At 49.2% G+C, this 16,666-nt stretch overlaps 1 protein-coding gene across 1 annotated transcript in view; it reads left to right on the top strand.

The window, feature by feature from the left end:
• The window catches only part of LOC128723760 (trithorax group protein osa), a 75,651-nt gene extending 63,040 nt beyond the window's left edge, over positions 1-12,611 (top strand). Inside the window, exons 16-17 of the mRNA XM_053817526.1 lie at positions 3,121-3,309; positions 12,484-12,611. Of these exons, the coding sequence (XP_053673501.1) occupies positions 3,121-3,309; positions 12,484-12,611 (317 nt within the window). The remainder of the gene's footprint in view (positions 1-3,120; positions 3,310-12,483) is intronic.
• The last annotated feature ends 4,055 nt before the right edge of the window (positions 12,612-16,666 follow it).

Genomic DNA, 16,666 nt, shown 5'->3' with positions numbered 1-16,666 from the left:
TATGCTCTGGTGCGCGAAACTGCCCGCAAGAGTGTAGTAGTGAGCACAGGACCCCCGGCAAATCCTTATCCTGACGGTGAAAAAAGATGGTGTTCGTGTGGTCGCGTGTATCCCTGCCAAAGCGCTAGGATTAATTCCTGCCTGTACCACACACACACGCACACAAACTAAAGCGAACCGCGCTCGAAAGGAAGCACGTGTACGGTGGCGTGTGCGCGGCACGCAACCGTCCTTTCTTTCACGTTCGCACATGTGTGCGCGTCGGGAGCTGGTTTTGCCTGAATTTGTTTATTTGCCGTATATCCTTTCCGCGCTACAATCAATGGGCTGTGTTTTCGTTCTTTTGTCTCGCTTTCTCCTGTGGTTCTTTTTGCAAACATCCGCGGTTTTTCTCGTTCGGGTATTTTCTTTTTTACCCCGTAAACCTAAACCGTCCTAATCCTTCCTCACGCAAGTCTGCGGAGAACGCGCTGCAAGGACATGGGCGTATGGGCGTTGCAGCAACAGGATCACGAGAATATCGGGTGTCCTTTCTTCTCCCTTTTACGGTGACGACGTTGGGAAGCGGCTAAATTGCGGTTATATTTCACTCCCGATCGTCTTCGCGATTTTTCTCCCTACAGGACGGGAAAAGAACAAAGAGAAATGGCAGCAGCCATCATCACTCGAATGGCTTTAAGGACATTGGCAGGGGAGCGGTGGACGGCATCGGAACAATAATAAAATACGATAATACGAATCCTTCGCACTCACATACACACACCCTCTTTCTCCGAATCAACCGGCGGTGACCGAGATGGGGCTTTCTTGCGAGATGCCCCCATCTCATCAACTTTCGCCACCCCAAATTCATCCCCTCTCACTCTTTCGCTTTCCATGCCGTTCTGTCCGCCATGCGGTCCTTTTTCATACTGCGCGCGCACCAAATCTGTCTCCCCGGTTCCGGTTTCCCGGAGGTTATCGTCTTGCCGGGCTTGACGGCCGGTTCCCTAACACACACACACACGCGGTCGGAAAAGACCATTTGCCGGTGTCGAAGCTGATGCCATAGCCCTTCGCTCCCCCTCCCCCACGCTCCTCGTCCTTGTGCGTCATTACACCCGATACCCAGGACGCTGTTGCTCGTCGTCAGACGTGCCTTGCCATGAAAAAAACCCATTCTACTGCACCACGCGAGTCTCCCTCTCGCATTGTTTTCCAATTTCACCAGCCACCAGCCGCCTTTCCACTGGCCGCTTTTCCGTCACAGCAACAGGATCATTGAACGAGTACCGAGTACCGATAAGCGGCCCGGGAAAATGGTGTACGGGACACTACCACGGAAGTGAAGCCCTTGGGCTAATGGCTAATGGGCGCTTGCGTACGTTTGGTGAAATTGGCGTGGCATTGCGGTGGCAGATCGTAATATTTTTCGATTACCATTTAAACTTTTTTCCACCCGTGGACCGCAAAGGGCTCCCAATGAGCTCAGGCCCTTCGCGAATGGTCTAATGGAGTGCCAAACCACCGGAGCTAGCCGGAGCTGTCGAAGGCTAGAAGTTACGGAAAGTTGACCACCTCCGAATGGAAGGTGGCAGGAAAAATCTCCAGAAAACTCTGATCTGAAGTTCCTTCCGGGCTGCTGGAGCTTGCATGGGGATTGTTTGCCTGGTGTGGGCGTTGTTTCAGGTCAGGTTGAGAGCTCCCGAGCAGGAGAGAGAAAAAAAAACGATCATTTCAGAAGTTTACTTTACAACCAGCATTATTAATTATTTAGCGGCTTGTGGCCTTGGTAGCGCTCAAGGGAAAATTTTGACCATTTGCCAGCGCAATCTCCCGCACGCCCTCTCGCTCACTCGGGATCAATGTTTACAATTTATTACCTATTTTTTTTTGCGTTGCCTCTTTGTTCCTACCGAAAAAACGACTCGGGAAATGCGTTCAATATTCATAATCCATCCCGCGGTGAGCCACCCGGGACGGGTCGAACTTTGATCTTTGGCAGATCGGTCAACGATACACGGTTCGTGAACGTTGGCAACACTGCACTGCCACGCCTTGCCTTTCATTTTCATGTGTGTATGTGTGGGAAAGCGTGCCACACGAATGCTCGTAAAACCTGTGGCGAAAGTATCGCTCCACACGTGGAAAAAGGCTCCCCAGGATCATAAACCCCCGCAGCGAATGTTGGCATTCTTTTCTTGTGTCTTGCATTTTCCTTTACCCATGCAAGGACGAAGGGGGCACACGACTTTTTATTGACCTCCGTGCTTATATATTTTTAATTACTTTCAAAGCTGCTGGTAGCGACGGGAAAACCGTCTGGGGTGTGTGTGCGATTGAGTATTATTTTCGCAATGGCTCCCAAACCGTCCTCACTTCTTGGTTCTATTTTTTTTTTATTGTCTCCCCAACCACCCCAAATGTCTATCAACGTCGGTCGTCACGGTCGTCTGACGGGTGGTAACAAGAACAAAAAAGTTATAACCTCACAAACCCGCCTTATCTAACAAGGCCAATGCAGCCAAATCCCACTCCGGTGGGTGCATTTCGGTGCAGAAACAAAGAAACGATTCCGATAAGAAACGATTCCGGCCGCCAGGCACGCAAAAATGGACACGTACGAGGGTGCAAAAAATTAGCATGCCCACGCAAACAAGGGTCGCCTTTAACCCCGAGACTCTGAAGCTTTGATTGACAGTCCGGTGTGTGTTTGTGTGTTTCGGTAGTTTTCGAGTTCCTGTTCCTTTGCTTGACCGATTCTCAACCGTTCCCCGTTGCAGATAACGCACGTTCCGATTCGGGGGCAACAAGTGCACCCGGCTGCAGGGATTGCATTCTTTGCCCTTTTTGTTTATTTTTCGTTCCGGTTTTTTTTTGTTTCCTCGTTTCCTGACCATTGCCGGTCCGTTCATCTTATCGTCTGTTTGTTGTCAGTGCATATGCACAGCTTCCATTTATTTTTGGGAAGAGATGCATGTTTTCCAACCCTCCCCGGGTTATCCCGAACCCTGCCATCTCACTTCCGGTCATCGCAATCCCCTTCCGAATCCGTTCCGATCGGCATCATTCCAAAACCCCGCTAACCTCGCAACCGTTTCTGCCCTTTTTTTCTTTTCTCCACCCAACGCTGGCCATCAGGCAACTCTGGCACTAAGGAAAAGGAACCGAAAAAGGACAAGGAGCAGTACCAGCACCAGCAGCAACAACAGCACCAACATCACCATCATCAACATCCTCAACACTATCACTACCAGCAGCAGCAACAGCCGCAGCAACATCACCGTGATTCGTCATCCGTCTTCCTGCAGCGTTCACCCGGTTCCGATGGTGAGTGACCTCATGGTTTTTGTTTAAGCGACGCTTAATCTAGCGATAGTGGCCTCTTTTTGTTTTTGCATCTTCTACTGGGCGAGGAAGCAGAATCGGTGCAGTGGCCAAACTGCCCGTGCCGGGGAGATTGCGCCCCATTCCGAAATCATGCCGTTGTGAGACTGTTTGGTTCCAGGCACTGAGATAATTCCATTCATACGCTAGTATTACTGGCTAAATGTATGCTTTTTTGCTACGTTTAAATCTTCTGAAAGTTCTCCTGCCTTAAAGGTCTTTGACGCTCTAAAAAGAGCATCGAAGTGCAGTTAAATGTGTTTTTGTTCGGTTCTACACAGCATGGGTTTAGATATCCTTCACTTCCTCCAAGGTGGCTCACAGCAAGTGAGAGAAAAATCCGCCCCAAATACAACTGTTCCTTGCCATTTTTTTTGTCAAGCCCTATTAAACGGCTGGCGCGGGGAGACTATCTTATCACACCTTTTCCGTCAAACCGGGTGAATCACACGCATATCGGGTTCCAATTTTCAGCGATACGCTATCACGAAAAGGGTGGGCTTTCGCGTACCCCGGATGCCATTTACGCCACCAGGGCAGGGCAAAAGGGCGGGAACTGGCAGCAGCGCCCTTATCGGCGCCAGAAATGTGCCCGCCGAACTCTTGCCTTTGATTTCCTGCTCCCAGAAGCTTATCGCGCTATCGAATGAGTGGTACATTTTCTGTTCGCTTGGCTCGAATCTGCAGCCCGGGAGTCATTTCCTCGTTTTTTCTTGGTTTATTTCATTTTTTTTTCATTCTTTTACCTCTCTCTCTCTGTGGGTAAAATGAAAGCGATCCATCAGACGCCTGATAAAAGACGCTTCGTCTCAGCGAGAGATTTACGTGTTTAAAATAGCTCAGGGCCCTTGTGGGTTTAAATTTAACTCCCAACCGATAGCCGCCATTAATGAATCAGCTTATGGTGCCGTCGTGGAAATGTCACACAAACGCCTCACGCCCCGGCAGTTGAGCCGGAAACCGGAAACCGGAATTGGCAACCCTGTACCTCCTTGCTCAGTTCCGCCAAATCTTCAGCGAGCACGATGAACTGCAGTCCAGTTGCATCCGCGTCCGTGCATGCGGATCGAAACCGGCCCCACCCAACCATTGTCCTTTGGGTGTGTTGGGTGGCTCACTCGCTTGTGTGTGAGTGCACTCAGGATGTGCACTGTGTGTTGGTGATGCCGGACGGATCAGTGCCAGGACACACGCCGGAACGCCGGTTATGTGTTCAGTGGCACCACCGGCGCGTTGCCTCATGGTGTCCTTTTTGCCGGCCGGCAAAACCTCCATTGACGCGCCCGGCTGTACATAAGGGGGGTTCGGAAAAACCCACCCGCTACTCTCACGCGAGTGCAGCACTCGAATCGATCGAACCGGGATGCTGTCCGTTCGGTTCGGACCTGCAACTCGCCGGAGAGCAGAGAGCGCGTGAGAAGAATGCATTTACTGCAGTCTTTGGGGTTTTTTTAAGGACGCCGCGCCCAGAAAACTGTCAACTGGTCAGCTCAGTTCTCGCTCCATGCTGCAATCCCAATCGGCGTGTCGAGTTGGTTTCATGTTGGGCTAAAAATAGGTGAACACGGCAACGATGCTCGACAGGACTATGACGCCCTGGCAAACACCAAAAAAGAGAGGTCCTTTTTCCTTCCCCAAAAACGCCCGGGGATGTGAGATTAAAAATTAACACAAGGTGAACGTCTTTCGCATGAGCGCCTTTCCACCGGTTTCCAGACGGATCGTTACGATTTCGTCCTGTTTGCCGGGCTGTTTTTCCTTCCACAACTGGCGGAAAAGGAAAACCCTGCACACACGCACACACACACGAACAGGTCGATACCAACGACCTTTCCCCCGGCAACGAGCACGCTCGATCGCTTTTGTCTGGCGTGAGAATGAGCTTTTTTCCGCCCCAGGAAAAAAAAGCTCACCTTCGTGCGAGATCCTTCCACCGTTGCATCGCCGCTCCGTTGGGGTTTGGGAACGGTACGGTGAGAGGTCATTCGAGTTCAATGGCATTTGGCTGTGGGGTACGTTTTTCCCCGCACGGGTGTGGTGGCTCTTTTTCTCTCTTACACACCCTCCCGGTTTTCGATGAGAGGACAACTTTCCGGCTTAATTCCGACTACAATCAAAAAGGGAACAGGGAGCGCTCTGGGGCGGGTTTTGTGAAAACTTGCAACCCCCAAACGGCAGATGCAAATGCGCGTGGAAGGAGCTGTATCCTTTCACCGGCGGGTCCGTGTATCCGGTGGCCGGTTGGGACATCGTTACGGTATCGCAAACTTTTCCCAGCGCTCCCGGCAACGATTCGTTCGATATCCTTTCGAGGTGTTTGTCCCTTTTGGTGAACCGAGCGTGTGGGGTTCAAAGATCCATTAAGATAACGCCCCGCGGCTAGCGAGACGGTGTGTAGAATCACATTTCGGAAGTCATAAAAGTTAGTGAAAAGCAATCCACATGATAAGGGGCTGCTCTTGATGATGCTCTTGAATTTGAGCCCAAGTGGGGCATTCTTTGCGTGCCGCTTGGTTCTTCAATCGAGAAAAAAGTCTGCTTCGATGAATATCAAATACACGCGCTCCTGGAAATATGTGACTCTTCTCGAATACTTTGAGATTCAAGAATAATAGGAGGGAGGAGAGTTTTTTTTTATTGCAAGAGGATAATAAAAACTCTCTCCCCATAGCGATACAACATGCATCTCACTGATTTGCAATGCATTCGCGCCATATTTAATATGCCCGGGGTTGTAAACATTGGATTTTCATTTCGAATGCAAATTAAACCCGCTCTGGCTCGTGTTCCGGTGGGATTGCCACCGGTTACAAACCGAATCCGAAGGCTGTTAAATATTCATCCAATCGAGTTGAGTCGGCTCCCGTGTCGTATTGCATGCATCGTTGGGAAGGGAACCACAAAACTTGTGTCGGCTACTGTGCAGCGGCAGGACCTGTGCATTCCTGATGTGTGTGTGGGTGAGTGTGGCATGAATATAAAAATAAATTGCGAAATCGTTCTCGAAATGGTGCAAATGTTCTACATTCTCTTGTCAACTGAAATAATCATCATTTTGCTAGTTGAAAGTGAACCACCCCTCAACCGGCGGCAGTGACTCACGCATGAGTCATGAGTCGGTTTTTCCGCGGAAAGATCGAGACACCCAACGCAGCGGCAAGATTTCACAATCGGAACCATATATTGCCGGTTGTCGGAGTCGTTGCATGCATCAATGTGGAAACTGCGAGAGAAAGAGCGAAGGAAAATCGGGCAGGCTGCTCCTCATTTTCCACCCACTACAACCAGAAACATCCCCCCGTGCGCTGGTGATATGAGGATGCTGCGCAGAACCGAACCTACCGGCTTTTGCCCTCTTCGAAGTGAAACTCCCTTGGCTAGCTGGCAAAATGTCGGAGGCAAAAAACCATACCGACTGGAGTTTACTTGACGCCTGGCCGAAGGGGCGTGAAACGAGCCAAAGCCTTTCCACACGGCCCTCGGGCAACCGTTTGGCTGCCAATTTTCCTAATGATTTTTCCATTGTACGCTCGCGCGAGTGCCACTTTCCGTCGGGTGCTGATGGAAAAAAAACCCTTTCTTCGAGCCGGGAGGTTGCGAAAGGATGCCCTTCCTGTTAGCTTGTCTACTTTATGAGGTTTTATGCCCACAACATGTGTGCCATAACGCTGTGTGTCCCGTTTCAATTTGTTGCATCCGCGTGGTGTGTGTGTGTGTATGGGTTTGTGCATTTGTTTTTTGGCATTTTCCTTTGCTAATGAGCTCCACCAGCGTGCTCGAAACGGCAACGTTCCAGGGGATGGTGTTTTTATATGCTTTAAAACGCGACGTTCAGGTTCGGTTTTACTACCACCGGATGAGCTGTCACGCAGTTTGCGGCCACAAACAAACACACGCACACACTCGTGGGAAGGTTGGCCGACCCAAGAGGCACTCCATCTGCTAGCCATATTTTAACCATGTGGTGGATTTTAACCCGTGCAGCGGAAGCGCATTTTGTCGTCCGTGAATTTCAGAAAAGTGTATCGGTGGGTTTTTTAAGGCGAGCAAAAAATGTAGCTGACTTGCATTTAATTCAATTCAACTGGTGCTTGGTTGGTGGTGGCTGTATATCCTGCTTATATTATGTATCGATAGAATTTCCACCCTGAAACGAAACTGCAAAACGGCTTCCCCCGCGCGAGAGTTTCCTGTGGTGAGTGTATGTGTGTGTGCGTGTGCGTAATGAAGCGTTTATTTTTTCGATCGCATGCAATATGCAACACGGCCGACGACTGCACTGGCTGGTTGGTTGGTGCGCTATAAATAGCCGGCAGTTGAAAGGTGCTGGATAAAAAAAAACACCACGCAAACGCCAAAAGGGAGAGAAATTTATTACGGCTCCGTGGGAGGCGCGTGACGGTTGACACAGATCGCACTTGCGTCGAGAAACTGCAGCGCAAACGAGGCTGTGCATTTCGCGTAGAATGAAAATAAAGACCATCTCGGGGAACGGCCAGTAGGCGACCAAGCAGACGACGGTTTTGTGGCCGATTTTCGGTTGTGTGGCAGTTACTTATTTTGCTGCTCTTCAACGTCCTTTTGTTGTTCGGTTCAATCGACCGAGGATCACTTTGTTTGTGGAGGAGTGCGCGTGCACGAAGAAACGGTCGCGCATTATGCTCTGTTAATTTGTTTTCCTCGTGAATTTTTCCACCGCGATGCGAGGAAAATGTCCAAACAATTTCGGGCTCAAGCAAGCTCAGACTCAAGAGTGCTCTTATACACCCCCAATAGAGAGAGAAAAAGAGAGACGGAAACAAGTAAGATGTCGACCGTAATTAAGGTGGAAAATATTAATATTCCCTGCCGTGATGGATAGCCAAAATAAACAAGGGCAGCGGGAAAATTCCTTACGAATTCGAACGTCACTTGCGAGGCCACGATGGAAACCTATGAGTGCTTTCGTTCGCACAAAAGACCACCCCCGGATGGACGCTGTTCAATTACACCGAACCTTCATATCGTTTTTATTTTCTCTCTTTCTTTCTCTCTTTTGCTTTCGTGGCCACGTGGACGCGATTTCACATTTTATGCCGACCTCCCCCGCTTCCGGGATTCCGTTTTTCTTACAAGAGTTTTCCATAATGGCACTTGGCCGTGTCGTGGAAAATGTTGACGTTCCGCCGTTCCTTTCCTTTGATCGGCACACGGTATGGTACGGTCGAGCCGTTGCGCTTCGTTGGCGTGATTTTGTTTTCCAAAAATTTAATATCAAACCCACAATCCCGGGGAACACATTGCTCTAGCGTAGAACGAGGCAGGCAAAATGTCTGCCAAAGGAAAAATGACAACCAAAACACGAATGCGAAGAAATATATCTAATTTGCGTGGTCTCCTTAGGCGATATTGTGTTTCCAGCAGCGAAAGGTGCTGGTTCGGTGGTGTGTGCACCATTACGTATGTAAATTGGCTAGAAATTCCAATGAAAATCCCAAAAAGAAAATGCCAAAAGCGCCTCGCGAAAACTCACCGCACACCGATTGCAATCCGATCGGTTGATTCGGTTTCGCGGAGGAATTATTAGAACCAACGCAAACGAAAAATCTAAAACTACAGTTATTCAAACCGTATGCCCTTCCACGTGCAGCAGCGTGCATTTTTATTGGCCCACGTGACGGCCCGGCGCACCGATACGAAACAGTTACTCGCGATCCGTGTTTGGAGCCGCCCTTGAAGGCTGAATGTAGCGAAGTAACCGATCTGCTGCTGACCCTAAGGAACGCCACACCAAACAGCGATGGAAAAAGAATCAATCGAAAACGCGAGAATGAAGCCATCGTAAAGTGATAGCACATGGTTGTTTTTTTTTTTTCAAGGAGAGAATCAAGAACCTTCTCATATCTGTGGCCGGAACGTGGCCATGCGGTTCCGTGGCTCTGCGGAATCGAAGTTTAAACACTGCCACCGCCACACAGAGGCAAGAAAAGCCCAATGCCATCTCCCCGTGCAGACCGTGGCCGCGCGCGTGGTTCAACGAAAAAGTTTAATTACTTTTCCTTTCCGGTTCAGCGCGAACCAGCGCGTCGGCCGGGCCAGGCGCTTGGTTTACCAATTCCCGCTTCTACCATAGCACCGCGATCGGGTGGGCTTATTGGGGCTGCCAAATAGGAAAGGTGAGAAAGAAAACCATCGCCATCATCGTGCGCTTCATCGCGATCATCGTGATCAGCAGATCAGTGCGGTTCGGTGGAAAACTAGCCAACCGATCTCCGGGTTCGAGCTCAATTACGCTGAACGATTTATGGCTTTGCTTTGGGGTTGCGCCACAGTAACCGGACGGGTTGCGCCAGTTTTACGGGGCCGTCGGTGGGGTGTTCGGTTTACGGAAATATTTATTTATTCCACCCGGGGCAGTTTGCAGAGTGCGGGTAACGGAATTTTCCAGCCGTGGCGATACCCGCGGTGCCAAAAGTTGTTAATTGCTTATCGACGACGACCGCGACCGGCAATAGGCCGTGAAATATTGTATTATTTTGGCCCCAACGCCCCACCTGGGGAGTCGTTGAATTTCGATGCGGTTTTGCAACTGCGCCCTGTTGCCTGGCGGGGGTGGCCAATGAGTCAGCGTTTTTCCGAAAGTGCCACCATTTTTAGCCAGCGTTGTTACCAGTGCCATTTAAAGAGAAAAAGCACTCGCACTCGAATGTATGCAATCGAGTTGGAAGGACCAAACAAGCACGTGAAATGGCTCGTTTTGATCCTTCGAGCGAGGATTTCACAACACACCATTGCGAGAACGCGTTGCAATTCTGTCGGCTACAAAAAGAGGACGCCCTCGTGGTGGGAAAAAACACTCATTCATGCACACCGACCCTGTTTTCAATCGATTGATTCCACTGGGGAGGCTGAGTGGGGACAGCAAATGGATTGGTGCTCCATTAAATTCCCACCCCTCAAAAAAAAAAACACCCACGGCTTCAGCTCGAGGTGAGTAATTGGTTTGTCCACTTTTCTGCCCTTGGGGAAGGCTGAGAGGAGTTTTCCACGCATTTTCCTACGCACGCAAACCACCGGCCTGCAAAGGGGAGATGGTTTCATTCTTTCGGTCTTATTTTTTTCCTTGCCTTTTTGGAATGGAGGTTTCGACTTTTTTAACTTCTTGTTCTTCGCCCGCATCCCCCTACTGGCAGCCGGCACCATCATCACGACGCATGCTCACTATTCGGTTGTGGAACAGCCCTGGATGCTGTAGCTCCAGGCGGTACAGGACACGAAAGCCCAAGACGGCCCAACACTGCACTGCGCTACTAGCTTCGCTTTATTCCTTCTCACTGTGCCTTGGTGCGATCGTTCCACGCCGGCCGGTCCTTGTTGGCCACGTGTTTTGAATGCCAAGCATACTCACTCACACTCACAACCCCTTTCGAAAGCCGAAAGATCCTCCGAGAGAGAGAGAGTGCGCTTTTCCTCTCAAGGTAGGCACCGGTGAAACGCTTTTCGCTCGATATCCAGCGGAAAAAAAATCACCCAAAACCAACGTGTGTGAGTGGGTGTGAATGTCCTTCCCAGCAACGCTGATCGAGCATCTGCCTTCTCGGTATGATTGATGGTCCCAAGACGCCATTCCTCGGGTACCTTGCGCATGGAAAACGACAAAGACTGGGACCTCGAAAAGGACGTCAACCGTGGGGCGTGCCGTGACGGACGTGTCGTAGCAGTGTTCGCTGCCCTGAGGCTCGGAAATGAACCTTCTGGCGGATATTGAACCATTGTAGCCGTTTGGCAGCAGCTACACGGCCACTTCCCGTAAGCAAACACGAACGCGCACCCACGAAGAGTGCAGTTTTTTGGTGCGGGGGCTGGATTTGTGTTTATTCCTCTTTGCGGAAGCTCCCGAAATCGGTGATTTATGGAGCGGACATTATTGGATTTCACAACGATTACGGGGAGGGTTTAGGGTTACTGTTTTCGAGGTCAGAGGCACAGCGAGCTTTTACGTTCGTGGAATGGAGTGGCCGTATGCAAATGTATGGCCCGGAGGCTTATCGTTTAGTTTAGAGTGGGGATTTTACGTGGGTGGTTCGTTGTAATTTCTTAAAGCAAATGCGACATAATGGGGCCCACTGCAATTGTGGATTAGAATGAACATGATGCTGCTTCTCAGACAGAGATGTGAGCTTTGTAAAAGCTTTGGTAAGGTCACGGCTCAGTTTTCCACATTCGAATCTAATGATAATTATGAGGAAATACTATCAATTTTTGTTTATTTTATTCATCCTTATTTTACATTCCATAGTACTGCTGTTTTTAAATATAATTTGGATATGTACTAGACCAATTGATAGCTTCATGTTATAAGTTCAATATTTTTCTTTATCATTTTATTCAAAGCACTTAACATTTATTCAAAAGCAGCTCTTTTAAAGGTATTCTCATTGAAATTTAAAATGCTTCCAATTAAGCATGCAACATTACAATAAGCAACCCAGCTATTATACCCTCAACATAATGCTACTCTTTGTAGTATTTTTGTTTCAAAAAAGGCTCTAAAGGTACTGTGAGCGTGTGTCCCATTCGCGTATGGAAATTCCCTCCCCAACATCCAGCTGGCAATGGTCTACTCTTCTTGTGATCTCAAACACGCACGTGCCGGGGAAATAATTAGGAGCGCCGTTGCGCCGTTTTGCGTTCGCGCGAATTTCAAATCAATAAACGAAATTACATCCGCCCGAGATGATGCTGCAGGCGGCGTTGGCCGCTCTGCCGGGTCGTTACAGCTGGCCCCTCGGGGTGTTACAATGTGGCCATTCCAATCGAGCAGTGAGCTGTTCGCAACACCACAGAACGTGCCTACGCGGCCCTTCGAGACTAAGGGCTAGATTCGTCCGCATCTCGAGCGGTGGCGCCAGTACGTGAAAGAACGCCTGCTGGCCGCCTCAACCTTCTTCGAGTTGGCCTCTTTCGAAGGCACGTTTTCCCCCGGCAGATAGGCTGCCCTTTACATGTTTTATTTTGTATCAATAGTAGAGTCATGCTCGTGGGCGCTGTCATGTCGGTTGTTCTCCATTTTTAATGTGCAGTCATTCATTTTTTTATCATTCTTTTCCTTCTGCTTCTTTTCGCTCTACTCCGCAGTGACTGATTCGCGAAGCTTCCCGCAACAGCACTCGTCCCAGCACACGACACCGACGACGCAGAAGAAGAAGGGTTTCTTCAAGAGCTTCTGGAAAAAGTCACGCCACTATTCGCTCGAGAAGCCGTAAGTGAGAGCCCTCGCAATCGGAACCAAGGAAACCACGCAGCACAACGTCGTGTTCCGGAAGGGTGAAGATGTTATTCCTTGCGTCGGTAAAGCAGAGTAAAGCGTGGTCAGGTGGCACCGCGTAAAATGTACGGCGTTCCGGAAGATAGTAGCGTACACAAGAAAGGACGATTGTTTTTTTTTTCTCACTTTTCGAAGCAAACATTTAGCGCACACTCGAAAGTGCGTGGACGAGAAAAAGAAAACGAACGAAACTAGTTGATAATACGTGCGCGTTGGGAAGCGAACCAACAAACGACACTCGAAGTCGTGAAAATATCCTCCAACTCGTCGTCCTTACTCCTGCCAACTAGCAACAACAACGGGACGAGAGCCGAACAGTTTTAATCCTTCCGGCTTTTTTCCGAATCCCTAGCGACAAACCACGCGATAGCAGGAAAAAAGGATTGTATGTGCCGGATGGAACCGGGCGACTTATTATACACATTTTATCGATCCACGAGAAAAACACCTCCAAAAAAAATCGGGGACCTCCACAACCGGTTGCAATAGGCAACGAAACGGGGAGGAGATCCCATAGAGCGAGAGAGAGAAAATGAGAAAGATAAGGACACTCTACTTCAGCTTCACCTTCCGCTCGAAGGGTTGCGTGAAGGAAACTCCTCAAACACGAAAAAAAACTGCCCCCAAAGGATGCCTTTTGCTCTAGCTTTCCCAAACCGCAAACCGCAATAGCGTGTGTTGTTCATATCTTTGTTGCGTTTTGTTTTCCTCCTTCTCATCCTGCACAACCGGAACGAGAGACAATATACTGATGTATCGTCCTGTTCGGGTCATCCCAAGTGAGGCAAAGAGCCACCTAATACTTAAGACGAACAAGCACATACACAAGCACATCCTCTCACAGAATTAATTATCTCACCTCAACCGCGACCAAGGAAGGATAGCAGGGTGCAAGCACCTGGTCAAGGATTGTAACGCGTAATGAAGCCAAAAACAGGACGAACGGAAGCGCGCAAAAGGAAAAAGGAAAGCCCGGATAAGGGAATAGGAAAATGAAATTTAACAGAAAAATCGTAGTGCAAAAAAAACGCCGCAAAAACACGGGTGGGTGGGTGTTGTAGTAAGGTAGGGGAAAAGCTCGGATAAACAGTAATCGAATCGAAAGATGGGACCCACGTTCGGGTGGCACCGGTGGGTGGGGCGCTTTTGGGTCCCTTTAAGGTCGGTGTTTTTTTTCCTCCTTCTTCATTTCCTCTTTTGTTTGTTCCATTTTCCCTGAGTTATGGTGCAAACGCTCTCGGGGTGATTGTTTTGGGTGGGAAAAGGACCAGATAACCCCCTTCGCTGTTGCCAACAGGAGGAAGAAACTGTCAGACCTCGTAAGTGGGTGTGAACGCTCCCTGTTTTACACCCTCAAGCGAAAGCGCCAATTTATAGCAGGGAGTGATTGTTTTGGTGAGCGTTGGTGTTTTCTTTGCTTTTGTTTCGTTCAGTTGCTCTAGCCCGACAAAAGGAAAAACACACCAAATTACTCCAGTCTTTTGTCTTTTGTTTTACTTTTAATTCTCTCAGTCAAAACGCGTGCATTAATTCGCTTTTGCACCGAGATTCGTTTGTTAATAGGGGTTTTCTTTTCTCTTAGGTTTACGCGATTGTACAGAACTGTTAGCGCTTTGTAGGGTTAAGCATTGCTTTGCGTTCGTTTGTTTATCGATTTTCTTATTTTATTCGTGCCTATTTGTTTAAGTTTATGCGCTTTATGCGTTGTTTGGCCGCCGGTTTTCGATTGTAGTTCAGATCCTTTTTTTTACATTTATCTAGAATTGTTATCCCTTTTTGTTTTGGGTGTTCCTCTCCTTATCTCGTCGTTGTTGGCGCTTTCCCAATTTCCCCGGTTAACAACGATTGTTTGTTTTCTGTTCGGATTTGTAGAGACAGACGGTCGAGAGGAATAGCGCAGTAGAGACAGGAAATCGAGAGAAAGGAGCCCTTTAAAGGGGTTCATCGGAACGCAACCGTTTTCGGGGTAAAAAGTAACACGTAAACCATAACCATTTAAACAGTCACAGTCACAGGCAAACACTCACACACGCATTCGAAGAAAAACAACAGTTAACGATACGTGGGACGTGGGAGTGGTGGGGATCCTTTTTAGTCGACAGGACGAAGCGTAAAAACGGTAGCAAAACAAGTAATCCCGGTCGCCCAGGGAGCAGGAAAATTCACCTCAAACCCGCCCATGGAAAGGGGCGCAAAAATTAGGCAAAAACGTGGTGTCAGAGAGCGAAAAAAGGAGAAAAAGGAACCTGCACCAATGCATAAACTGTCTCATCTCACCTCAGCCTGCCCTAAGCCGTGAAAATCACACGAGAAAATAAAACTGAAACCGTTTACTCCTTTTCCCCTCAAACAAACAAAAAAAAATGTATCTCAGATTTTGCTTACCAATTTGTATCGAACGTTAGCGTAAATAAAAATCACACTCTTAGTACTCAGTGAACGCAATGGTTTGTCTTTTATGTCTTCCATCCAAAAAGAAAGAAATACGATAAGAAACTCGAGCAGAGGGTAAGTAACAGGGAAACGATCGGTGGAAAATCCGCCCTGGAAAGCGCTTTTTTCAACAAAAAAATCTGATATGGAAAAGCGGAAAATTCACCCCGGAAAACCCCATCATTTCCACCGAAAAGATCCTTCCTGCAAAGGCCCCAACGTACGCGCTGCAATTTGTATGTAAAAAAGAACGAAACAGACAGATCGCACCGAAACGCTAAAATCGGCGTCGCCAAAAACGTCCAAAACGCCGTTTCAAATCACCTCTTTACTACCAGGGCAGCATGAAATGTAGGAGGATGCTGTTAAAATCTACCAGCTCGTGCGATGTCTTCCATCTCGCTCCGACGAGGACCGCGCGACACAAAATTTGCGTCGCCAAAATCCATACAAACGCCGTTCGTAAGCGGTACCGTAGTAACAGGAGACCATGCGTTAAGCAGGTTGCTCCACGAACACGTGAGATAGAACGGCGCGTCCGACTTCGTCCATCTCGCTCATCTGCCGCTTCGGTTCAAAATCCATAGGTGGTTCCGAGTGGGGGAAGTAGTTCCGAGTGGAGGAAGTAGTTCCGAGCACATGTGAGATCGAGCGGTGCATCCCACTTCGTCCATCTCGCTCATCTGCCGCTTCGGTTCAACCGGTCAAGTCGGTTCGACACAAAATTTGCGTCGCCAAAATCCATACAAACGCCGTTCGTAAGCGGTACCGTAGTACCAGGAGACCATGCGTTAAGCAGGTTGCTCCACGAACACGTGAGATAGAACGGCGCGTCCGACTTCGTCCATCTCGCTCATCTGCCGCTTCGGTTCAAAATCCATAGGTGGTTCCGAGTGGGGGAAGTAGTTCCGAGTGGAGGAAGTAGTTCCGAGCACATGTGAGATCGAGCGGTGCATCCCACTTCGTCCATCTCGCTCATCTGCCGCTTCGGTTCAACCGGTCAAGTCGGTTCGACACAAAATTTGCGTCGCCAAAATCCATACAAACGCCGTTCGTAAGCGGTACCGTAGTACCAGGAGACCATGCGTTAAGCAGGTTGCTCCACGAACACGTGAGATAGAACGGCGCGTCCGACTTCGTCCATCTCGCTCATCTGCCGCTTCGGTTCAAAATCCATAGGTGGTTCCGAGTGGGGGAAGTAGTTCCGAGTGGAGGAAGTAGTTCCGAGCACATGTGAGATCGAGCGGTGCATCCCACTTCGTCCATCTCGCTCATCTGCCGCTTCGGTTCAACCGGTCAAGTCGGTTCGACACAAAATTTGCGTCGCCAAAATCCATACAAACGCCGTTCGTAAGCGGTACCGTAGTACCAGGAGACCATGCGTTAAGCAGGTTGCTCCACGAACACGTGAGATTGAACGGCGCGTCCGACTTCGTCCATCTCGCTCATCTGCCGCTTCGGTTCAAAATCCATAGGTGGTTCCGAGTGGGGGAAGTAGTTCCGAGTGGAGGAAGTAGTTCCGAGCACATGTGAGATCGAGCGGCGCATCCGACTTCGTCC

The sequence above is a fragment of the Anopheles nili genome, chromosome 3, assembly GCF_943737925.1.
Source record: "Anopheles nili chromosome 3, idAnoNiliSN_F5_01, whole genome shotgun sequence".
In the NCBI taxonomy this organism is placed as follows: Eukaryota; Metazoa; Arthropoda; class Insecta; order Diptera; family Culicidae; genus Anopheles; species Anopheles nili.
This window is presented reverse-complemented; position numbering and strand designations above follow the sequence as displayed.